The sequence below is a fragment of the Mustela putorius genome, unplaced genomic scaffold (genome assembly GCF_011764305.1).
Source record: "Mustela putorius furo isolate JIRA1106 unplaced genomic scaffold, ASM1176430v1.1 tig00003867_pilon_pilon_pilon, whole genome shotgun sequence".
In the NCBI taxonomy this organism is placed as follows: domain Eukaryota; kingdom Metazoa; phylum Chordata; class Mammalia; order Carnivora; family Mustelidae; genus Mustela; species Mustela putorius.
The window spans coordinates 2,012,918-2,037,813 of record NW_025422019.1 but is presented as its reverse complement, the minus strand read 5'-3'; the positions used below and the strand labels follow the sequence as shown (position 1 = coordinate 2,037,813).

At 45.1% G+C, this 24,896-nt stretch overlaps 1 protein-coding gene across 1 annotated transcript in view; it reads left to right on the top strand.

Moving 5' to 3' along the window:
* The first annotated feature begins 9,069 nt into the window (after window positions 1–9,069).
* The window catches only part of GYPC (glycophorin C (Gerbich blood group)), a 45,992-nt gene continuing 30,165 nt past the window's right edge, over window positions 9,070–24,896 (top strand). Inside the window, exon 1 of the mRNA XM_013048599.2 lies at window positions 9,070–9,664. Within this exon, the coding sequence (XP_012904053.1) occupies window positions 9,628–9,664 (37 nt within the window). The 5' untranslated portion in view covers window positions 9,070–9,627. The remainder of the gene's footprint in view (window positions 9,665–24,896) is intronic.

Here is a 24,896-nt window from a genome sequence, read left to right as displayed (position 1 = left end):
TAATTAATATAGGCTATTATTGTATTTTTATTACTAGAGCATTCATATAAACTTTCTATAGTTTCCTTGTAAAATTTTTCATGTCAGTTTCCTGATAAAATTTTGTCAGCTTACTCCTTGAACATATTATTATAGAGTTCATGTCTAATAAATGTAATATCTGACTTTTCTGTAGGTCTGTTTATATTGGTTGATTTCCTATTTTTAAAAGTGTTTAACTCTATGATAACTAACATACAGTAAAGTAAAGTGCACTAATCTTAAATGTACATTCTACTGGTGCTAACATATGTATATCTTCAGCAACCCCCATCAGATGAGATTCAATAGTTATTAACAATATATAAAGAGTTCTAACAAATCAGTAAGATTAAAGAGAATCACCACAAGGAAAAAATGGACAAAATTTCTAAACAGGCAATTCACAGAGAACACAAATAAGCCATACAAGAATAAGTCTAATAATGTGCAGATTCACTTTTAATCAAAAAATTAAAATTAAAAAGCAATAAAAGGTATTTTCATACATTATATTAAAAGTTACAAATTAATACACCATTGATCCATGGTGGTAAAGCTGGGACTTTCATAAGTTAGGGAAGAAGAAATGAAAATACTTAGCTGTCAGGTATCTCTATGTTTCAAATTTATTTACCCTTTGATTCAGCAATTCAATTGTTAAGGCTCTGTCATTCATAAATATCCATAGAAGCACAAAGATATATTAGCTAATAATAATATTAATAATATCAATACATTTTTTGAGAGCTCACAATTTGCTAAATATAGTTCTTAGTGTTTTATGTGTATTAACTCATATAATTGTCAAGATGACATAGAGGCAATAGATATTTCCCAGTCTAAATGGTAGTTGCAATAGGACACTAAAGCTAAAAAGGGAATATAGTGCTTGTTTTTGCCTCAAACACTAAGTAGAAGAGGCAAGCATTTTAAAAGGAATGGCTGAATGGAAAATATCAGGCACCCATCAGAGTGTTGCCCAGGTGTGTATAGGGCAATGACATGGAACCAGGTGGTTATAAAGGCACAGGGGAGGACAAAGCCATAGGGGTAGACTAGCCAGACCCCTAAAATTTGGTAACTGTGGGAGAAGGTTTTACTACCTTCATACCACGTAATTTCAATCACCTGCCATCTCTGTGTGCTCCACTGTGCCAACTGCTTCAGGACTTATGAAAGAATGACAAGACATAGTCTGTTTCTGAAAGTCTGGACACGACATGGGAACACTGTGCACTCTGCTCCAGCCTGCCAGAGAAGGAATCTTACCCAGGTATCTGGTAGCATCTACAGCACTCTGTAAGAGTTTTCTGTCAAGTGTCCCTCTCCAATGCTTGTCTCTGCTTTTCTTAATGGCAGCTCTATGTCTGACTCCTCCTTGTATCCTGTATACCTAACATAGTGTCTGGCACACAGTGGAAAATTAGCTCAATAAGTGAAAGACTGGATCCATGGAGGGTGAATGAATAGTTGGGTGCATGGGCGGGTGGGAGGATAAGTGATTCCTCACACTAAGTATCAACCTTTCCTCATGACAAAGAGATAAGAGGGTCACACTAGATCTAATGTCTAATGTCTACTGCTCTGAAAACGGTCCTGTTCTGAAAATGGTCCTATATTCTGATATTTTTTCCATGCTTCAAGATACTCTGGAATTTATTTCCACCCTGTAAGTTTCATTAGCACAGAGAAAGCTATAAGTAAATTAGTGCCGCTTCCTTTAGATTTTTTTTCCCCTCTTTTCAAAGCAGGAAGATCCTTGTATTTATTGTTCATGTTTCTGAGAAAACAAGCACTAACGGCTTCAGGGATGAATATTAGAGTATCTGTCCACTGTCATATTAATTCCTGTCTGCCAAGATAATCTATTTCATGTTTATTATTTTTTATTGTTGCCATATACAATGAAATTGTGATATGATTCAGACTGTCACCATTGTCAGCAATTCTTTTTTTTTTTTTTAAGATTTTTATTTATTTATTTGACAGACAGAGATCACAAGCAGGCAGAGAGGCAGGCAGAGAGAGGCGGAGAAGCAGGCTCCCCGCTGAGCAGAGAGCCCGATGCGGGACTCGATCCCAGGACCCCGGGACCATAACCTGAGCCGAAGGCAAAGGCTCCAACCCACTGAGCCACCCAGGCATCCCACTGTCAGCAATTCTCAACACAATCACTCACAGATGAATCAAGACGTTAGAATGGCATAGTAAGAGCCAGTGGGGATTCCAAAGCAGGACTCAGACTGAAGCAGCAGCAGCTACCAGGCACATGCTCTTCCCATGGTAGAGGTCCAGAGGACAAGAAGTCAGGCCAAACCATGCAAACACATTCCAAGCCTCCACTGGGATATGGTTTAGGTCATGTCCATTCACATTCCATTGGCCAAAATAAATCTTGTGACCAAACCCAATATCCATAGGGTGAGGCACTATACAGGGGAAGTATATTTTTCTGGGGAAGGGAAAAGTAAATATTTACTGAATAATAATACAAACTATCACAGGGAGTCATTCCAAAGCTAACTCTTGGTATACCTGGGTGGCTCAGCCAGTTGAGCATCAGACTCCTGGTTGGTTTCAGCTCAGGTCAAGATCTCTCAGGGTTGTGGGATCAAGCCCTACATTGTGCTTCATGCTCAGCCTGGAGTGTGCTTGTCCCACGCCTTCTGTTCCACCCCTGTTCATCCTTTCTCTCTCAAATAAATAAATTGAATCTTAAAAAAAAAAAAAATGGTTAAGTCTCGAGGCCCCTGCTGCTTCCTCATAATTTCCTGGAACTGTCTGCTTTTTATGCTTTGGTGGCTTTTATCACCCAATGAGTAAAGATAATGAGAAAAAGAGTAACTATTTATGGAGTACCCATGACATTTCAGTCACTGTATATGTATCATTTGTAATTCTCACCACACATCTACAAAGAAAGAGTTGTTATACATATGCTATACATATCACATACAAGAAAGCTACAGATCAAAGAGATCTCGTGCATTGTTATTAAGTATCTCGTGCAGTGTTACTAAGAGCATGCCAAAGATAGATATCAAGACCATTCTAGAAGCCCACACACTGCCCATGGGCTCTTTCCAATTTCTTGTGGCATTCAACTTCACTGATCGTTTTATCTGATGTATTTATTTGTTAAGAACACAATGAAATACTCCTACATATCAAACTAAGTAAATTTAAGGCTCAAAATACCAAGTGTTTGACAGCTCCTTACACTGCTGGTGGCAATGGAAAAAAAAAAGAGTACAAAATATGCTAAGTCTATTGTCATTGAGCTATACAGTTGAAGGAACTTTTAATGAGATAAATAGATACACAGTCTCCTTTGTCCCTGTGGCCTTGGCATGACTGTTTCCATTTGTAAGTGAGCATAAGTTATATATCTATGTCTCTCTGTGTATTAACATGATATTTTGACTTTTTTCTTTAGTGCTGTGAAGTCTCTGTCTTTATCTTCTTGATAAATGTGTGAGCCTCCAAGAAGAACCCATCAGAGCACATCAGATGTAAGTGTCATTAACCCCACTGTGACGTGAGAAAATTTGGAGGCAAAGTCACTTAGTAAAGTTGCAAGTGCTGAGTCAGAAATGAAAAGCCATATCTGCTACATTTCAAATCCTGTTTTTTTGGTGGTTTTTTTTTTTTAAGATTTTATTTATTTATTTGACAGAGAGAGACACAGCAAGAGAGGGAAAGCAAGCAGGGGCATTAGGAAAGAGAGAAGCAGGCTTCCTGTTGAGCAGGGAACCTGATGTGGGGCTTGATCCCAGGACCCTGGGATCATGACCTGAACCAAAGGCAGATGCTTAACGACTGAGCCACCCAAGTGTCCCCAAATCCTGTTCTTTCTTTGCTCATGAAATTGTTCTGGGGATTAAATGAGATGAAATATGTAGCATTCGTAGCAGAAGTCTGGCAAATATAATTACCATTCTGGTTCTCCCTTCTTCATCACAGCAACATACCCCAAATCTCTCCCTTCTCTTAGTCAAAGAGAATAAAAGCCACAACAAAGGGTCTAAGGAAGAAACTGGCTCTTCTCTTAGAGGGCCCCAGGCCTCAGCTGGGAGGAGCTGGAGATGCAAATTGTTTTAGTCCAGGTTCACACCAACAACTTACACATGAAGGGAAAGGGCTGTGACCCCAAGAGGGCTCTCTGAATATTAGTAATTCACTCTCTACTTGCTGGGAGATACTAATTTCCTGATGTTCTGATGGGAATTGTTGGAAATTCATTCAGGAACTCCATGTCTCCTTTCCTTGTGTCTCAGGGCCTCCAGCAAAAGCCGCATCAAGCTGAGCAGTAACACCAGACACTGGGGTTTTCTAGGGACACTGGGTTACAAAGGATGGGTGCCAAAGAGACTGAACTAGTAGCATCTCCCTTACAGCAGAGATTGAGGGCCAGACAGTCCTCATTCAATTTCTAGCTGTCCCTGTGTACCTGTGTGAACTTGAATAGTTACCACACCTCTCTGGTCCTCAGTTTCCATTTCTGTAAAATTAAAAAGAAGGAAAGGGGGGGAAAAGACTAAAACAGGGCACCTGGGTGGCTCAGTGTGTTAAGCCTCTGCCTTCGGCTCAGGTCATGATCTCAGGGTCCTGGGATCGAGTACCGCATCAGGTTCTCTGCTAAGTGGGGAGCCTATTTCCTCCTCTCTCTCTGCCTGCATCTCTATTTGTGATCTCTCTGTGTCAAATAAATAAATAAATTCTTTTTAAAAAATGACTAAAACAAGGTACCATCCACCCTGTAAGGGTGCTGTGACATAGCAATACCCTCATATAGGAGGACCCAACATAGCACCAGTTCTGGCCCATTCTAGGTGCTCAGAGGATTTTTACTGCTTGTACATTCCTATGTCTGCTGGGATGTGTTTCTCTGGGAAGTCATTAAATCTACAAAAGCATCAGAACCACCCAGGCTAACTTATATGCTCTGTCCTTTTTACTGACTTTTCTCTGCCCAAGATTCAAGCCAACCCCATCCTGACATCTCTGGGCTTTCTATTCATTCTCTCTCTCTCTCCTTTTCCTTCCTCCAGTGCCCCAACCCTTACTTTTAAGCTTTCTCACTTTTCTTAACCATAGTCCATACAGCTGGACTTTCAGACCTGTCACCAACACATGAGATTTTGCTTATGGTCACTTCAAACGATCCCAGACCACTTGGTGCTCTTGCTGGGTTTCTCTGCAGTCCCTCTTCTCTTAAAGATACTGTTAGAAAGCATCCAGAGGCAGGTTATTCTGAATCCTTAATATCTACCCCAAGATGAGGTACCACTTTAAGTTAGGGGCCTAGGCTGCAGTTCTGGGTCTAACCTGAGTCCACAACCTCACTGACCCTGGGTGCTGTTTTCTACCTGGCATGTCGAGAGCCAGCCTTTAGCAAAGTCTAGACAGAAGAGGTCCTAGCACCTCAGTCCTAGGAGGAAGCATTGAGTCTCCTCTCTCAGCTTTCAAACCTCCTCATTTATGGATTCTTCTCAAGATCTTTGTGTCCCTGGGAAAGGGGAGAGGCTCCTGGCCATGGCTGCACAGTTTGTTTTCACTGATCTCTCAGGAACCCCCCTCCCCATTCCTACCCCATGCTCCTCATTACTCGCAGCTTGCAGGAGCCTTAACCAACCAAACCCCTGCTTCCTCTATCCTCTCCTCTTAAAATATGCAGAGCCACAGTTTGGTTTTCTTAAATGCTTCCAACTTGCCAATCAGTTAAGTTAAGCCATGTTTCTGCGCTAATGAGAAAGAATCAGAAAAAGGCCCAAGGAGAAAATATTTGCAATACACATGAAAAAGTGTTGTTGTCTTCTGTGTATAAAGAGCTCAAATAAATCAATAAGAAAAACATTAACCACCCTTCTGAATGAGAAACAGCATGAACAAAATATTCACCCAAAAGAACATGCAATTTCTAAATAAGCATATGACAGTACATTGAATCCCACTAGTAATCAAGAAAAAGCAAAGTCAAATAATTACATATTTCCTATCTACAGAATTATCAATATTTAAAATCTAATGCTTGATTCTGGCAAGAGGCTCTGAGATGAACACTTGGTTGGGGAGAATATAAATTGTTACAGCCACAACTCATGAATGTATCAGAAGCCTGAAACATAGTCTCATAACCTTTGATCCAGTTGTTCCATTATTGGAATATAAACTAAGGTAAAAATATGAAAGGCATATATTTATGTTCATATGGTTTATCATAGCAAAGAAAAGGAAGCAATTTAGTAATTAAAACAAATTAAAGAGCTTTTGTACTTTTATATGGGAAAATGATCATGGTATAATGTTTGGTAGTGAAAACTCAGCATTTAAAATCACATATTCAGTAACATCTCAGAGGTATAAAGCAAATGTCCACAAGTGTGTAAGAGACTAGAAAAAAATGTACCTGAATGTGCTAGATATTATGAGCAGTTGATAGAGTTTGGGATTCTTTTTTTGTTGTTTTCACATTTCCGTCACTTTAAAAAAAAAAAAATCTATCACTTTGATACAGGGCAAAACTTTTAATTAGAGATTTTATAGGATCCAAGGAAAATCTGCCTGCCTCTATGTGTAAGAGCTCAGAGACAGGGATTGCAGTAGGGCCCCTTCAAGAAAGAACAAGGACTGAGTATGTGTTTGTTTAGGTGTGGATAAAGTGGGCAGGGATGCCCCTCTCATGAGCAACCCTTGCTGGATGTAGTTCTGGGAAGGAAATAGAAATTCCCATCTGGGACTCCATCACACCCTGTCACTCTGTGGGGAGCTCAGTAGCTTACACCAGCCACATCCTGCACATATTACTGAGGCTGCTGGAACTGAGTCCCAGCCCTGGCTGCACTTCCTCAGACAAATTTTTGTCACTGCTCCCAACCTCCATTTTCTCAGTTTCAAAATGGGCCTTTGGCAATATACTCTTTGATGGTATTTATGGGAATTAAATGAGCTAACAGTTTTATTGTTATAAGATATAGCTGAGTTCTTGCTACTCCATTAATAAGTATCCAACACAGGAAGAAACACTGCATTTCTGTGACTTAACATCAGCCTTTTACCATATAATATAATTTTTCATATACTTATTTTGCCTTCTTAAAATGTGTCTCATTTCCTTAAAATTGAACACTTCAATGGTTAAATCTTCTAAAATATCAAATGTTTCCCTACAAGCTAAACAACCACTCACCATTAAACCCTATTTATCTTCTTTTCAGAATGTCTTTGGATCCTTACTATAAGTGTGCCCATCAAGGGAAGAGGACCAATCTCTCCAATAACTTAAACTTAATATCTTTGAGCTATTTGCTGAGTAAGACATTGTATTATCACATTATTTTTTTAAAGGTTTTATTTATTTATGACAGACAGAGATAGTGAGAGAGGGAACACAAGCAAGGGGGCACCAGGAGAGGGAGAAGCAGGCTCCTCACTGAGCAGGGAACCCGATATGGGGCTCGATTCCAGGACCCTCGGCTCATGACCTGAGCTGAAGGCAGACGCTTAACCGACTGAGCCACCCAGGTACTCCTCACATTATTATCTAATGTATTAGTCACAACAACCTAACTTTGCAGATTGTTCCAGTTTCACAGATGAAAAAACTGAGGCTCAGAGAAGTTAAATAAAATGCCAACAGTCAGCCCCATGGAAGGCAGTGAAGACTCAAACCGAGATGGAGTCCTAAAGCCCTGGTTCCTTGCCAGCCCATGATCCAGCACATCCTCCATTTATGGCTGAATCCAAGAAACTTTAATTGTATAATAAATGTTACTTTGTTTTTGTATCTGACCTTATCGTTTATGGAATTTTCTACCTTTCTTTAGTTAGTTCTTTGGCTTCCTCCTTGTAAGGAATTCTTGTTATATTCTGGTGTTTTTAACCCAACCTACCGTGAGAAATGACATAAGTAGACATCTTATGATTATATCTAAAAGCCAGCTGCCTGTCAGTGAGCCTTGAGAAGTCTTCCCATAACTGAGGTGCAATAACCCGGAGACATGTCCTTTGGTTACCTATTGGCTCTTTTGGCTTCCTTCCAGCTCCCCAGTTGCATTTCAGATAATTGAAGTTGTTTAATTTATGAATTCTGAAACAGGAGATACTATTAGCCAACATGGATCTATAAGTACTACAAAACAAAATGCTGAACTGTTGCTAGTTTCTAGTAAATGCCTCCTCTGTCCCACTGTTATCTTATAGACATTGCTTCTGCAAAACTCTGGAATTCAAGTGTTCTTGTTCCCATTTTCTAAGCGAAGAAATGGAGACTCAAAAGTTTCCACACCTGGTCAAGAGAGTTCTGTGAATAGTTCCCTTGACATCAACATGTATATGTCCATCCTGGAAATTTCACTAAATATTGACAAGCAGTGTCAATTTCTTCATTAACTAACTAAAGAGAATTATGAACACTTGCCCACTGTGTCAAAGAGGCAGTCCTGATAATAATGCCTGGAGTTGGCCCAGCCCACACAGAATTGGCTCCTCCAGGGGGCAACCTTACATTGCCTTCAACCTGGATGGTATACCCAAGGGCACACACATTGTACAGACATCTGGAATGCAGCCCTGGAACTCCAGCAGAGCAATCTTAATGGGAGAAGCCAGGAGGGTGTCAGCAGTTCACTGGAGGAATGTCAAGTAAACAATGAAAAGCCCGGCAGGAGGGACCAGCCATCAGACATGAGAAGTGCAGGGTGTCTCTTGGGTCTGAGATTTCAAACAGGGGTGCCATGGTCTCAAATTCCCTGCCCTTCTCTCTAGCATGGAGAGGGAAGAGATAAAATGCTACATATAACATAGCATTCTTTCTGGGTGATGTAGGTAGACTCCATTTAACTGACCAGAGTGTCAAAATTGGCTTCAAGTTTTTATTTCCCTAAGTGAAGACTTTACAAACTCTACTATGTCTGGAAGCCTAAGACAGAAGTGATCCAAATAAATCACATGGTCTTTGTCCAAGCAATCCCTTTTTCTAGGAATCTTTTCCAAACACTAGCCCAGGGACTGGGACAGCGCCCTTCAGGGGCCAGCCATGCAGGGATTTCCCAGGCCACTTAAGGACCCTCAGCGATGAGAGACCACCCTGCTCTGGAGTGGCAGAGCAGCCAGTCAAGATTCAAATAAGTCTGCCCCTATTTGGTCACCGGCCCTGACAGTGCTGGGACAGGCCCTCTTGTCACATCTGGGAGTTCTTCAGTCCACACACAGGGGAATTCACCACAACCTCTGAGTCTGGTAACTACAGATGGAAACAGAAACATAGTCAGAAAAATGTGATTCTTGCGCAGGAAAGTTGGAACAGAGAAGAGTTCAGACGTGGGCGGGAGTGTGTGTTGAAAGAAAGAAAGAAAGAAAGAAAGAAAGAAAGAAAGAAAGAAAGAAAAGGGTGGAAACCCCACCAGCCAAGTCTGCAGAAAAAAAATAAATGAAGTCTGCCTATCTCGGGCCGGAGCCCCTCCCCTCGGCCCGCGCCAGAGGAGCGTGACACAGGTGCCGCTTCCTCCCCGCCGCTGAGGGTCAGGAGCCGGCCGGCGCGACCCTCGCCACCGCTCCGCTGTCACTTCGGCCCCTGGTCCCGCCGGCGCCCCGCACCCGTCGGCGATGAACAGCGTCAATGGCACGTCGCGGCCCAGCCTTGGTGAGTACCCGCCGCCCGTGAGGGTCCGCTGCTTCGCGGGGTCCCCGGGACCCCACTCCTGGCCGGGCCCACGGGGGCCAGGCCAGGAGCTCGGGCTCAGAGACGGGACCGCAGCCTGACCCCGGGAATCGCCGGGTAGCGCCCCGAGCCCCCGAGCCCGGCCCTGCTCTGCGCGCCCCGGGGCCGGGAGAGGCCGCCCGGCCACCCCTCCCGGCGCGCCGCCGGCTCTCCATGTCTTTGTGCGGTGGCCGCAGAGTCTGTGCCGCAGGAACTGGCCCCTAGACTAGTAAGTGAAGGACGTTCTGGGAGGGAGAGGACGTCGTACGCTCTTTGCTCCGCGGCCCAGGACGCGGGGGCGGATTCGGAGTAAACTTCAGTAAACTCCGCGGATGCCCTGACTCACTCTCTGGGCGCGGCGAGGGACGCACACATGGCGGAGGCATCGGCTCGCCTTGACCTTTTGGGGGGTTGTAATTCCTCTTTCTTTTTAAGAGGGCACATGGTTTCCTGCTGACGGGAAATCCTATACCCTGAGCTTCTTTGTGAGGATGTTGGGAAACTTTGTCAGGCCTCCTCACGCCCTCCTCGGCCAGTGGGTTTATGCAATTAAAAAAACCTAAAATTTCCTTTTTAAAACAGTGAATGTTTATCCCTTCTATCCCCACCCTGGCTAGATCTGGTCCTTAGAAACTGTCAGAGGGGAGACATCCTGAGTCTATAGTGTAATCACGTTAGGTAATTAATATAATAATAATATGGGTACTAGAGACACTCGTTTACAAGTCTTTTAAATCTAGGTGGTTGTGTGGCCTCACCAGGGGACCTTGAGCATAGTGGACTGTGGCTTGGTGCATGTGTTTGCTTGCCCACGCTTGTGCCGGTGAGGGTACTCAGCGAGTCTGGGTGCTACGGGAGGACGAGAGTCCTGGAGTGAGGGCCCCGCTGCCTGCTGTGGGATCAGATGTGCCACCCATTAGCCAGGTGCCTGCGGCAAGCTAGCCTCTCTTAGCTCCAGCTTCATCATCTGCAAAATGGGAATAATAGGGTATTCTTCCTTGGGTTGTAAGAATTAAGAGCTTATAAATAGTTCAGGATAGAGATTGACACATACTAAGAGCTAGATAAATGTCAGGCATTTTTGTTTTCATTTTACACTAGACTGGGTCCGGAAGCTCATGTGCATTAGTGCTTACATGTGTGTTTCTGTGAGTGTGTGGGAGTCAGACACTAGTGTACTTAGTATGTGTGTGTCTGGGCCAGGTTGAAAGGCAAAGCCACTGTAATCATTCCGGTAGAGGCGCTGAGGAAGTGCAGGCCTGCGGCCATTACCCTGGCTGGAGAGGACAGGCTTGTTCACTAGGAACCCTACCCCTGCCCCCTCTCTCTAGCTGTTCTCTAGGATTCAAGTTTCTGACCTTGATCAATGGCTGCAGACACTTCCCTTCCAGAGCTCACAGGGATGCAGCCCTTACTTGCATACCATTCTAGACTACCCTTAGGATTTGATTTACAGCAGGCTCTTTGCTATAAGAGAACCCTGGAGCCCTCTTTCTTGCTGCTAATTCAGGCAGGATGTGTCTATATCCGGTCTCAGTTTCTATCACTGCTTCTCAGAAGCAGAGGTTGGAATGGAGAAGACCCTCTGCTCCTGCCCAATCAGTCCTGCCTACCCCTCTGGTCTCAGCTAACTCCTGTTAAGTCTGAATGCCCCAGGTACTACAAATGAGTCATGTGCAGAAATCCACTGCCTTGCCCTTGGATGGAAGGGGTCAACACTCAGTGAGGAGATAGTCAGCTTTGTCAACTTTATATAGATTTCACTGTGTCTGGCAGAAGCTGAAGGATTACATTAAGTGCCAAATGAAATTCCATCTCGTCCATTGCTCAACCCTCCAGACATCCACAGCAGTAGGAGTCACATGGCATTGGCACCATCAGCCGCTGGACCTTTCCAAGGGTGCCCATGGTTGGGCAATAATTTCTGGGGGCTTGCAGTGCACCTTGGGAAACAGAGGGGTATAGGATAAGAGGCATTCTGTGTTTGCAGTGGAAGCACATCAGCCCATATACAATGAGAAGGAAGAGATAGCAGAGGGAGGTGGCAAGCCATATCAGTTTTCCTCTTTTGGACGGCAGATATAGGTACATATTTCAAATGGCCTTTTGCAGCCACATCCAAAACACCTTCCAGAGACTGTGTGAGTACAATGGACCCAACAAGTACAAACTAAAAACAAATCTTAACAATGAATCAAGAGTTAATAATAGGAAAGAAAATGATACCATCCCACTTTGAGAGCAATTTATGGATTTATGAGAAGCCTTCTAGAACTATTGTATGTATGTACAATTACTTTTTGTTTTACAAAATAAAACTTCTTTTATATATTCTACTTCATCTTCCTTTTTTCATAAGAATATATGCTGAAGATCAGAATTTGTCATCATATATAGACTAACACATTCTTCTCAAAGCTGTATGCATATGAATTGCATGAATAAATACATGAATTAATTATTTTATTTAAGCAGTTCCTTCACCAATGGACATTTAGATTGTGGACAGTCATTATTTGTTGTTGTTGTTGTTGTTTTTAAACCAGACACAGTGCTGTCATTACAACCCTTTAAGTAGGGTTTATGTATTTACATATATATGTGTAAATATATGTGTTTGTATATGATTAGGATAAATATACACACACAGATTTAATTTCTGGGACATTTAAAATGTTGGTAGATACTAAAAAACTGCCCTCTAAAAGGTCACATGAATTTCTAACACCCACCAGTAGCCAATGGAAGTCATTCTTTCTTTACACCCTCATCACATTGTGCAGTTTACATCTTAGCAAATCTGGTAAGTAAAACATGTTGTCACTTCTGAATGTGCCTCTGTAATTATAAGTGAGGTTGTGCATGGTTTTTGCTTGTTTGTTTGTTTTTTAAAGATATTATTTATCTGTTTAAGAGAGAAAGGGCACAAGCAGGAGGAGGAGTAGAGGGACAGGGACAAACAAGCTCCACACTGGGGACTGGGGCTCCATCTTAGGATCCTGAGATCATGACCTGAGCTGAAATCAAGAGTCAGACACTTAACTGACTGAGCCACCCAAGTGCTTCCCCACCTTTATAAAAGATTTTATTTATTTATCTGAGAGAGAGAGGAGGTTGGGCATGTTTTCATACTGCCACAACATATTGTATTTCTTCTTCTGAGAAGTACCTGTTCTTGGCCTTTCCTCCAAGGCCTCCCCACCGCCAGGAAAGAAGTTTATGAGGTGTCCTCTCTCTTATAGTGACCTGGAGGCAGAGCAGGGCTTGAGCCCCACAGTCAGAGCTGTGGAGTCAGACCTGAGTTTGGACTCACCTCCAACACTTGCAGGCTTTGAGTGTCTGTGTCAGAGCCTCAGTTTTCTCATCTGAAGTGGGAATAGTAACAGCTACTTCCCAGGAGTCATGTGACGAACAAGAGAATAAGAGCTTGGCATCCTGCCCAGGAATAGTGGTATCTGTGGCTGTTGTTGTTAACAGAATTTATCAAAGCAAACCTGGCCTGCGGGTGTTCCTAATCTCTAGAGTCTCCCTTACAGACAGCTGCTGCTGTTTTTGCTTTTGATAATATAACAAGAATATCAATACTTAGATGCCAAACACTTTAGTAAGGCCTTGCGTGGGTCACCTCTCCTCAGCCTGGTCCCATGGGCATTTTCTTAACTATTTTGCATAGGAAACACTGGAGGCTCATAGGATGGCTTACCCCAGGATTCCCAGGCACTGAGGGCACAGGGCTGTGGACATAGGCTGTCAGACCCCAGAGCCAGCAGAGGCCAGCTGAGGGCTACTTAGGTTGCATATGGACATGACATTTTGCCACCCGGCACCATGGGGGCTGTGCCTGAGAAACTGTACTGTAGCTTTGCACACAGAGGACCTGGGTGTGGCACAGATCCTCAGAACCTACCAGACACCCGACGGCTCTTCAGCCAGGCCTGTGTTCTGACCTCAGTGTACCACCGCCCACGGTTTTGTAGTTGGGCCTGACCCATACCAGGTCAGCGGCTGCCCTTCATCATGCCTTCCACAGCCTGCTAGTGCGGTCCTCTAGAACCTTCTCTTATGCCTTTCCTGATGCCCAGGATGGCTCTGCTTCTCCAGCTTCACCTCCAGTGCTCTCTGGGTGGTCCTGCCCACACATATGCAAGCACATGTACACACGCATGTTCACACCCACACACACTGCCTGCCTCACTCCTGCTCATCCCCTAAGACTTGGGTTATTCCCCCAAAGCTCCCTGGGCCTCCCTGCACACCTGAAAACCACTCACCATGGCCCTAAGGACACTGCAGCACCAACAAATTCCTGGAGTTGTCACTTTCCTGGAAATTCTGACCTCCCAAGGGACTCCATCACCCCACATGCCCCCTCCTTGGGGTCTGGCACAGAGAGGTGAACGCTCCTAGGCCTGTGTCCATTCCATACACTGGAAACACCTTTTAAAAATCATACACTCAGTAGCTGTGTCCAGAACTTGGCACATACATGGAGGTCAGTGAATAATAAGCTAAAAGGGACAGAGAGTCAAAATGAAAGAAACTCTGAAATCAGGGCTGCTGGCCCTAGCACTCACTACCTTGCTCTCTCCCACTCCCCTACTGATTCTTATTTCATATTCTCCCCCAGAGATCACCATGTAATCTTGTGAACTTATGAGGGAGTGCTGGCTCCTGCCCTTCATTATTAGGTATTTTCTTTTTTGTACATTCTTCCAGTATAAATAGTGAGCAAAATCATAGCATGTCACGTGCTGATGAGAGAAGGTTTCCTCTTGTGCCAGCAGGAGCCAAGTCCAAGACATGGGGTTCTATCACAGGCTGGTGGGCTCAGCAGGGCCCTTGCATGACTCCCAGAGAACGTGCAGGGTTGTCACACCCCACATCTTGTTGCTCAGGCTACAACAGCAGAGTAGGACTTAGGACCCACCTGCCTAGCACTGTGCCCTGCCCTTTCTCCTGACCTGACATCTTCACCGCCTCTCATTAGTGACTCTGAGATTGACCAACTTGCTGGAGGCTCAGTGTGGACAACTCTGAGAGTTAGAAATTCCAAGGGGACTGGGTCATAGCAGATCCCCCCGATACTATGAGATTCACCTCCTAGAGCTCAACCTCGTTTCCACAGTATTTATCAGAGGAAAATCCCCTCAAAATTCTAGCAGGAGAAGGAAAATGGATGCATCTTGAAATAGACCAGAGCACCTGTTCTGAACCAGGCCTGCCTCAGTGGAAGCTACAGTTGACACTTGGACAACGGTGAACCCTGTGGGTCCACTTATATGTGGATTTTTTTAAATAAATACAGCACAGTGCTGTAATTGTATTTTCTCTTACTTACGATTTTCTTAATAACATTTTCTTTGCTCCAGCATACTTCATTATAAGAAAACAGCATATAATATATACAACATACAAAATATATTGATAGACTATTTACATTGCTGGTAAGTCTTCTGGTCCACAGCAGGCTATTAGTGAAGTTTTGGGAATAGTCACAAGTTACACATGGATTTTCAGCTGTTGGGGAGGAAGAGGTCTAGCACCTCTAATGCCCTACATTGTTCAAAGTCAATTGAGTTAACCAGAGCCTAATCTGTTCGTGTATAATCAGAACCTGTCTCACCTGGAGGAAGAGGTTTACCCAACTCCAGCCCATCCTGTCCCACCTAAGGGGTGAAAAAAAAAAGAATAGAAACCCTCATGAATTCATAGCCCAGAAGCACAGGTTCATGGAAAGACAGATCTGCTCACAGGGTTACGGGACGCCTCCCCTCCCCGCCACCCCGCCCTGCCACATCACTGCAGTTCCTTTTACCCATTACATCATGTCTAGCTGTCAACAAAATTATGAGGCACACTACAAGGCAAAAAATACAATTTGAAGAGACAGAGCAAGCATCAGAACCTGCCATGGTAGGGAATTACCAGGCTGGAAATTTCAAATAACTACGATTAATAGCTAGTTAAGATACTGTATTATATTCTCTCTTGTTTCTGTTCTCTAGCAAAGTCCTTCTGTAGTTAAATCCATACCTTCTTTTTATTATTGTCAAAACATTGTGGGCGACATACTATTTGGGGCTAAGTGGACATACTCCAGATCCTTTCCAGGTCCCTAAGGGGGAAGCCGGCCCTTCAGGGTACTCACGGGGGCAGACCCTGGGCAAGGCTACCAAGTCATCTTACTGCACACTTCATAGATGGAGGCCTTCTACTTCCACTTCGAATGTGAAGCTCTGGCTAGCACATCACTTGTAGAGAGCACAGACAGCCAGAGCCCCTTGCTCCCCCTTCTCCTACAGACAGTGCACATTTTTAAGAGGGGTTCAAGTGTGTAGCTGCCACCCAATTCCAGGCCCCAGCACTGTCATTTCTCCCCCTTGGGAATATTCTCCCCTGGAATGGATAAACTTCACATCTTAGCTGAGGGCATATATAATCTCACCAGAGTCTTAAGGTGAAGGACATTATGGTTAGCTAAATCAAAACCAGATAATGTAGTCATGTCTGCCTGCCTTTTCTTTTGGGCCCCAGGCTGCAATTTCTGTATTCACCCAGCAGCAAAGTCCACTGGCTATGAAATTGTACTTTTTCTTTAGAGGCTCACCAAATGCTAAAACCATGCACACCACCTTCAACAACCACAGGCTTCATATTCAGGTTCCCCTTTCTACTTTTTAAAAACCATTGAGCTGGGGCACCTGGCTGGCTCAGTGGGTTAAAGCCTCTGCCTTCTACTCAGGTCATGATCTCAGGGTCTTGGGATCGAGCCCCACATCCAGCTCTCTGCTCAGCAGGGAGCCTGTTCCCCCCCCCCCTCTCTCTGCCTGCCTCTCTGCCTACTTGTGATCTCTGTCTGTCAAATAAATAAATAATTTTTTTAAAAAATTAAGCTAAAAAAAAAGCAACCATTTAGCTCAAATTCACTTTGCACCAATTTGCTAGTGATGAAGACATCAGATGAAGAGATTTACAATTCAAAGATTTGGGTGTGAGTCTGAACCCATTCTGACCTGCCTATGGCCTTGAACATGGTGCCAGGCCTCCTGCATCTCAGCTCATCCTCCAGGGCAGAGCTGACTTTGTCCCATGCAGTAATGCAGGACCCCACTCTCAGAGGACCCCACATGTGCTCTGTTAATGCTCTGCAATCACTGTCCTGAAATTCTTAATTTTTGTAAAGGAGCCCCTGTTTTAATTTTGTACTGGGTCCCATAAATTTTACAGCTAGTCTTGATCCACTAAATGGGGATAATAATCACTTCTACCTCAGGGGTTTGTTCTGAGGATTAAAAGTATTATTCTAGATAAAATTCCTAGTATAGTGCCTGGTACATGTTCATCTCTGCCACTTACTGAGTACAAAGTGAACGCTAGCTCACTCCTGCTGCCAAGTCCCTGTCCCTGTTTGCTGAGCATAGCACCCAAGGATGGGATGGCACAGTCTGCCCAGATCTGGAGAGCCAGGGCAAGGCAAGCTGCTCCCTAATACATGGGCTTCTTCGTGCTTCTAGGGTACGGTGAGGGGGCAAGGAGGCAGCCCAGAACACACATAGGCCACTGTGACTTCTCACACCAGCTGTGGCTCCAGCAAACTTTTTACCCCTCTGCAGTGAGTTTCCTTACATGGTACTTGGGGGGACATCCTTGTTCCCCTAGACTTATCTGAACACCAGCCTCATCTGAACACTGGGGGCTCAGCTGTCTTGTTCTCCATGGGAAGCTCAGGCTCTTTAAAAACACTGAATGAGTGAGTGAAGGAATGCATGAAAGAATGAGTGAATGTGGAGGTCCAACTAATGCAAGCCAAGCCTGTCTGCACAGAGTGCTATGGGTCTCCATATTCACATCCCCTACCTACCCCCACACCACCCAGTGGCCTCAGAGCCCCTCTTGGCTCATCGCACGGGCCTGTCCCCATCCTACCCTGCACTCCTTGTTCATGCTGACCTGTGTGCACATGGAGCCCCCTACCTGGTTCACCCAGCACCCTTCAGTGCCTTCCCTCCTGGGTCAGTTCTTTCCTTTCCTCATGTTGCTGTTCATCCAGGTTGACAGCATAGACTCTGCCAGGTGCTTCTTAAAGCTTGGAGTCCCCTCTCTCCTGGGAGGACTCCCTCTACCCCTCTTTTCCAGCCTACACCCCATGCCTGAACTTCTGCTGGAAACCTGGACTTTGCTTCCTCCAGTCACATCCTGAGACTGACTTGTCATGTGAATAGCTCTCCTTCAGCTTCTACCAAAATTCTCATTTTAGTGAATTAATTTCATCTATGGCTGAAAATCTTGAGTAATCTTTTTTTTTTAATTTCATAATCACTTTTTTTTTCCTTTTGTACAAATTCTGTAAATTAACCTGACCCACTCTCCCTTGTGGTGACTATCTCCCTGACTCAAAGGGTAGAAAGTAGGCTTCATGTCCCATAAGTTATCTCATTTTACCCTCTAGCTGCCCTACAGGAGGTATTTTTATCTCTGTTTTGCATATGATGATACCAAAACCCTAGAGGCAACCAATGTGACTTGCAGAGAGCCACAGCCGACCCTTCACACGCATGCTTATGCGTACTGGGGTTTTTCTAGGAAGGTCTCAGCCAGGGCTAATCTGCACGGTAGGCAAGTAGTTAGGACCCATGGTGCTCTTAGAGATACCAAAAAATGTGTATGTCTTTTAAAATCAAAAGGAACAACAACAACAAAACACAAACTTTTTAAACATTACATTTGTCTTTAGACCAATACCGCTATAAAATAAGACTTTTAATATTTTGTGGGAGAAGGGATCCATGAAGCACCCAGGCCCAGGAAGGTCACCCAGCATCCCTGCCTGGCTCAGTGCACCAGAGGCCGAGAGGCTGGGTACCTGCTGGTCCCTGCATGGCCATTCTCCCTACTGGACTCTGTTCTGTTGCCAGCACACTGACCACCTTTCATGGCTGCCCTACCTGCAATCCTCACACTCCCCCAGCAGTCCTGCATAATCCTGCCGAGCCCCCTGGGGTGGCCAGCTGCCAGGGCTGTTTTTGAGCCTGCCCTTTACCTCTGGCCTCAGGAGATTCCATCAAAGTAAATGCTTGTGGGGAGCCAGGACTCACTCATTCGCACTCTCTCTCCCTCTCTCTCTCTCTTTCTCTTACTCTCTTGGCTTTTTTTAAGCCATGTAATTAAGTTGATCTTCACTTAAAATTTAAAAAAAGGGGGGGGCGCCTAGGTGGCCCAGTGGGTTAAAGCCTCTGCTTTCAGCTAGGGTCATGGTCTCGGCGTCCTGGGATTGAGCATCGGGCTCTGTGCTCGGAGGGGAGCCTGCTTCCCCCTCTCTTTCTGCCTGCCTCTCTGCCTACTTGTGATCTCTGTCAAATAGATAAATGAAATCTATTTAAAAAAAATTTTTTAAAAGAAACAGGTTTTCTTTGTCCTGTTTCATTATTATAGAAACAATTTGTGTTCACTATCAAATTATATGTACAAGACCAAGAGGAAAGGGGTAGGAAGATTCTCTCTAGAGCAGAGGCAACTTTGAGATACTCGTGGGGCATGCAGGTGACAGCTGGAAGGCAGTTTGGTAGAGAGATCTGGGCAAAGATAAGGACCAAGGAAGGGGGGCCGCCAGGGGCTGAGAGTGGGGGCGTGAAGAGTGTCCTGGGGATGCATGGATCTCTCCAGATGGTGTGGATCTTCACACAGGCGCAAGGAATGGGTGGCGAAGAGCAGTTGTGAGTGCCCGTTCTGTCCTACTCCATACCCACTGAGGATATACGTGGTACCTGGTTTTCATCCTGGAGATGTTGCACCAATGCAGACACTATTAATTCCAGTTTAGAAATATGGAAAATGAGGTTCAAGAGATGGTGTCCCCAGGCCCTCACTGTATACCACTGGCAGGGTCCTGCTTTGAGTTAGGTGTGTATCCCTCCACCTGTGGGATGCAGCATCCATCCCCCATGCTGGGAGGAGGCTGCCCATGACTCCGTGCCCTTCTGCTTGGCCCTATGCAGCCCTGAGGTTACTCTCCTGCCTCGGAAGAAAAGGCCTTTCTTTGCCCACCCACCCCAGGCCACTTGTGCCCAGCTCTACCCTCCTCTGCCAGCCCACAACTGCTGGCCCAGCAGCTGCTAATGAAATGCCCATAGTGGCACACAAGGGCAGGGTTGTGCCTGTGAGAGCCCTGCCTGCCAAGGCTCACCCACACACAAGTCTTGCTTTCCCCTGGGGAAGCAGTGGGCAGCTGCCTCTCAGGTTCACTGCAAGGACACTGGAGACAATAAAGACCCCACCAATTCCCAGACAATTGCTGGAATGCCTCCACCACACAACCACCCCTGGGCTAGCAGCTTTGTCTTTTGTTCAGAGATTTCAAGCCACAGGACCATTACTGTATTGTGTGTTACAGTTTGCTAGGTCCTTTTAAATCCATTTCCCATCTTCATTCAAGAGAGACTACTCTCCCTCTTTGAGAGAAAATAAAGTAAAGCTCAGAGAAGCTGTGTGACTTAATAAAAATTCAAGCAGCCAGGGATAGTAGGTAGAGCAAGATTGGGACACAGGTCTCTGATTCCTCTGGGAGTGCACTCTGTCCCACAGAAACTCATTCTTCAGGTTCTTAAGGCGGGGACAGGATGAGGGTGATGCTGAGATGCTGATGCTGGACCTGTAGGGTCACCAAAAGGAAGAAACTGACACTGGCGCTACATTCTCCTGTACCTTCCCATACACGTGCTCACATACACACACACACACGCACGCACGCACATATTCATGCACAGGTGCGCACAGCATGCATGCACAAACGCCCTTTACCACTTGCTCTCAGTCCTCAGCAACAGACTGGTGTCACCACCAGGTTCAAGGCAAGGAGGAGCTCTCTTGGGTCCTAGTTTGGCCTGGGGCAGGGTGAACAGACACTTAGTCTTTGGGCCCTACCGACCTCACAGAGAGAGCTGAAAACAAATGTGAGACGTGCTGCCTACAGCATCTCTGGCCTCGGGCATACTTTTGAAATTTTTCCTATGCTACCAGTTTTCAGACACAGCTCGCATCTCTTTGCCTCCGTCTGGTATCTCTGCAGAACACCTGACTATCTATCGGCAGCTTTGCTTCTCAAAGCCTCCTCTATCTGTGATCTCATCTGAAGTCAATGAAATGTGCGGGCCAGATCCCCTTAACCACCCTCTTCATGGGACACACAGGTCGAAAGAAGTCCACAAAGTTGTTTTGGTGATTTGGGGTTTGGGCTCAGCATTGCCTCTTTCATGCCTTCCCCCCTTGAGCCCACTCAGAGTGTATGAACAAAGACAACAATCTAATAGTCAGTCCATTAATAAAATCCACCTTCCCTCTGGCAGGTTACTGATGCAGCACCTGCATGTACCAGATTCAGGGCTGTTTTCCAGATTTGAGCCCTATACATGCCCCTCATCACTCCCAGCCTATTACATCATTTGGGGTCCCTTTGTAAATCCCAAGTCTTCAGGGACCCCTTGGGAAGCAGGTGACACAAGCCATGGGCCCTTGGCCTTCTATCTACTTCTTGTGAATCCAGTCCAGAGCACTCCTCCAGATTACCATAATTCAATCTGATGCACTTTGATTTTGATCCAATGAGCACTACCTGTGTACAAGGGACCACACAGGAGATACAGGGGACACAGAACCTCTCTTCAAAAGATCTTCAGCCTAGTTGGGAAGCAAGACCCAAGAACAGCAGAGGGCAAAAGAATTAAAAATACCCTTCAGGCCACTGGCCACGCCAGGTTCAGCTGCATGCAGCTCTGCAGGTCCCCTCTGGAATAAAGGTCATGTATCCCTGAAACTCCATAAGAAGTAGGTTTTCATCTAGGGTCTCCCCCCCAAACACACACAAACACACACACACACACACACACACACACACACAGTGGTGTCACAGCTACAAATCTCAATTGCAATTATTTTCAGCAGAAATGACACTTCCACAAAATAAATTCTTAGATGAAGTTTGGAAATATAAAAGTGATAAAAGCCTACCTGATGTAGTCGAGTTGAGGATGAGAGGCAGGTGACCACACTCCAGAGGCTCCTTGTGATGGTTTACTCTTAAGTTATCGCTGGACACCAAGGGCTTCGTGTAACCCAGTCTGCGAACTCCTTTCCACCTGGTGCTTGGTGCTTAAGACAGAATGGTTCATTGATATCCAGTCACTGTTGGTTATCAATGATACTTGGGAGCCTGGATTTCAGGATCCTTCAGTTGTAGACATTTCCATTCCATGAAGCCATAAAATGTTCTCACTGTGGCTAAAGGTTTGCCTACAGCCAAACTGTAATGTATGCCCACGTGTCAATCGCTCTACCAATTAGTTCCCTGAGGATATCTTATCACACGTCAGAACCCAGCGCTCAGACTCCATGAAGAAAATCTGAGAAGTAGGAAAGGAAACTAGACAGAAGAGTTGATTATGAAAGCAATTTATACACAAATTTTTACTCAATACCATATACATTCCTGATTCATCAATAGAAATATTCATCTTCCTCATCTGTTCTAGGGTTTAAGGAAGAGACAAATAAAGTATAAGATAAGATCCATGCCCTCAAACCATTGTTGGGCTTCTTGGAGCAGCAAGACACACTACATAACAGAGAAAAAAAAAAAAAAAGCAACAATCCTCCTAGGGAGACATTTCTTATCACACGAATTCAGGTTGCAGATCAAATTGCCTATGTCTTGCGATCATTCACTGAACAAGGTAAATAGATATCTAGCTATCTAAAGAATAACTTAAAGTAATATAATTCCCCAAATGTAAATTATGACCAAATATTACCTAATATTGGTAGGTAATATTAAATTATGGTAAATTTCTACTTAGCTAGATATAATTTTATCTTGGATTAAGATTTTATGCTTGAAGAAATAAGCTGTCAGTGATCAATGTTGATTGTTGAGAATGCTCTAACTTTGGGGAATGACTTCAGTAAAGACAAATGGAAAGACGTAAAAAGGAAAAATAGCGTGTAAATGTACAGGGTACACACGGTAGGCAGGGTGATCTGGTCTGTCTGAAGAGCTGAGCCAATGTTTGCTGGTCATACTTATCAGTAGCCAGGGTCCCTCACTGTGAGGGGGTTGCTGTGGGTGGCACCTCCATCTTCAGGACACAGGACATTGCTGTGAGTGGCAGGGCTGTGATTTGAGCTGGGGGTGTCCAACCCTGGGCTGTCTTTTAACCCCTGCACACCACCACCATTCATAGGTGCAGAATATAAGGAGTTTCCAAGAAGAACAAAGTTTTCTTTCACAGGAGGAGGGAAAGAATGTTGGTTCAAATGGGCTTTTTAAGTCCATTTCCTTGTATCAGGCTCTGGTAATTACCCCTAGGACATTTCCTATTTAAGAACTATGTAGCCTCCAGGGCTCCACTGTGGCTCAGTCATTAACCGTCTGCCTTTGGCTTGGGTCATGGTCCCAGGGTCCTGGGAATGTGCCCCATACAGGCTCCCTGCTCCACGGGAAGCCTGCTTCTCCCTCTCCAGCTCCCCTGTGTTTGTGTTCCTTCTCTCGCTATCTCTTTGTCATAAATAAATGAAATCTTAAAAGAAAAAGAATCATGGAGCTTCCGAAAAGACCTTTTGGAACATGCTGCTTTTAAAGGACGTATTTGAGTGAAATGATATTTGTCACTCACTGAGAAAACAAACAATGCTGGAAAAAGTCAAAATCCATTTTGGAGGACAGAATCCACAGTTTTTCTTCAAAGTTCAGACACCCTGAGGCTGTGTTTCCCATTCAAGAGCACTTCTGGGCCATTTATTTCCTGAGGCTTTGGTCTCCGCCTGCCTATTTTCACTGTTCTTTCTTCCCTCTGTTTCCAGGGTGGTGCTTTGGGGATAAGCCAATGCTGAAGTTGCACCACCTTGGAGGCACAATTATCTGAGTTCCTGGCCTTATCTTGCCCTCCTTGTCCAGGGGCTGTGGGAACAGAAGTCTGACTGTCTGGGCAGATAAAAGGCTGACCTCTCACTATCCTGCCTCCTGCCTCCAAGGTCCCCCATGGTTCTCCTTTGAGCTCCCATGAGAGGGTCCTCCCCAAGGGGGAATGAGTGTAGGGTGGCATTCTCCTCCACCTCGAATTGTGGTATCTCCTTCTGAGCCACTTGTGCCTCCCTCAGGGACGCTTAGACTGCAGCAGCATATTTCCCAGACCACCTCTGGCCTCCCTGCACCAAGCCCTTACATGGTAACCAGCTGTGGCCATTTATCCTATTCTGGGACCCAAGGCCCCAAGGGCTCAGGATTCCCCAGGAAGTCCCTCTGTGACAGGGCCTGGACAATCAGTGTAATTGGCCAGAGAAGGTTCGCAGAGCCAAGACAGCGAGGCCCAGCCCACTGCCCTCACTGGCACAGATGGCTTTGACCCTATGCAAGGTTTAACTCAGAGGCAGGACCCCACCCCTCCCTGCTACCTCACCAGCTACTGTTGTCTCCACTGCTAAGCTGTGAGGACAACCTCAGGATAGTCATCTCACCCTTTTGGGCCTCTATGCCCCTGATGCTTGTGTACTCAGCACCCCACCGTATGTCCAGGATCCAATGAGCCCCACATGCCACCAGACTGGTAATCTGTAGAAAGTGACCAGGGCAGTGGACGGCGTGCCTGCATTCCAACAGTTGTGCATTGCACAGGTAAGATTTCAGGCCTCCAGTGTGACAGAACTGGGTTCAAGGTGCAGCTTGGCCATTCAGTGGCTTCTTCCCTGTGGGAGAAAATGAGAAGATTATAGGAAAAGGCCCAGGCTTAGCACGGGGAAAATATTTAGTAAATATTAGTCTGAGCAGGAAGAGAGAGACTCAGTGGTATAGAGACTTAAACCAGGGGTCTGCAAACTGAGGCCCACACCTCAAATCCAGTCTGCCATCTGTTTTTATAAATAAAGTTTTATTGGAACACAGCTGCACTCATTCATTTGTCTATGACTGGTTTTTGTAACAGAGACCATATGGCCCTTAAAGCCTACACTATTTACCATGTGGCCCTTTATCAAAAAAGTTTCTTGATTCCTGACTTAAACCAACAGGAGAATCTCTAATGCCTCAACTTCCAGGCCTAGAGCCCATGTGGGGCCCATAGCCTTTCTCTGGGGATACCACCACCCCTGATGAATAAGAAGCCATGGAGGAAAGACCTGCAGTCAAGAT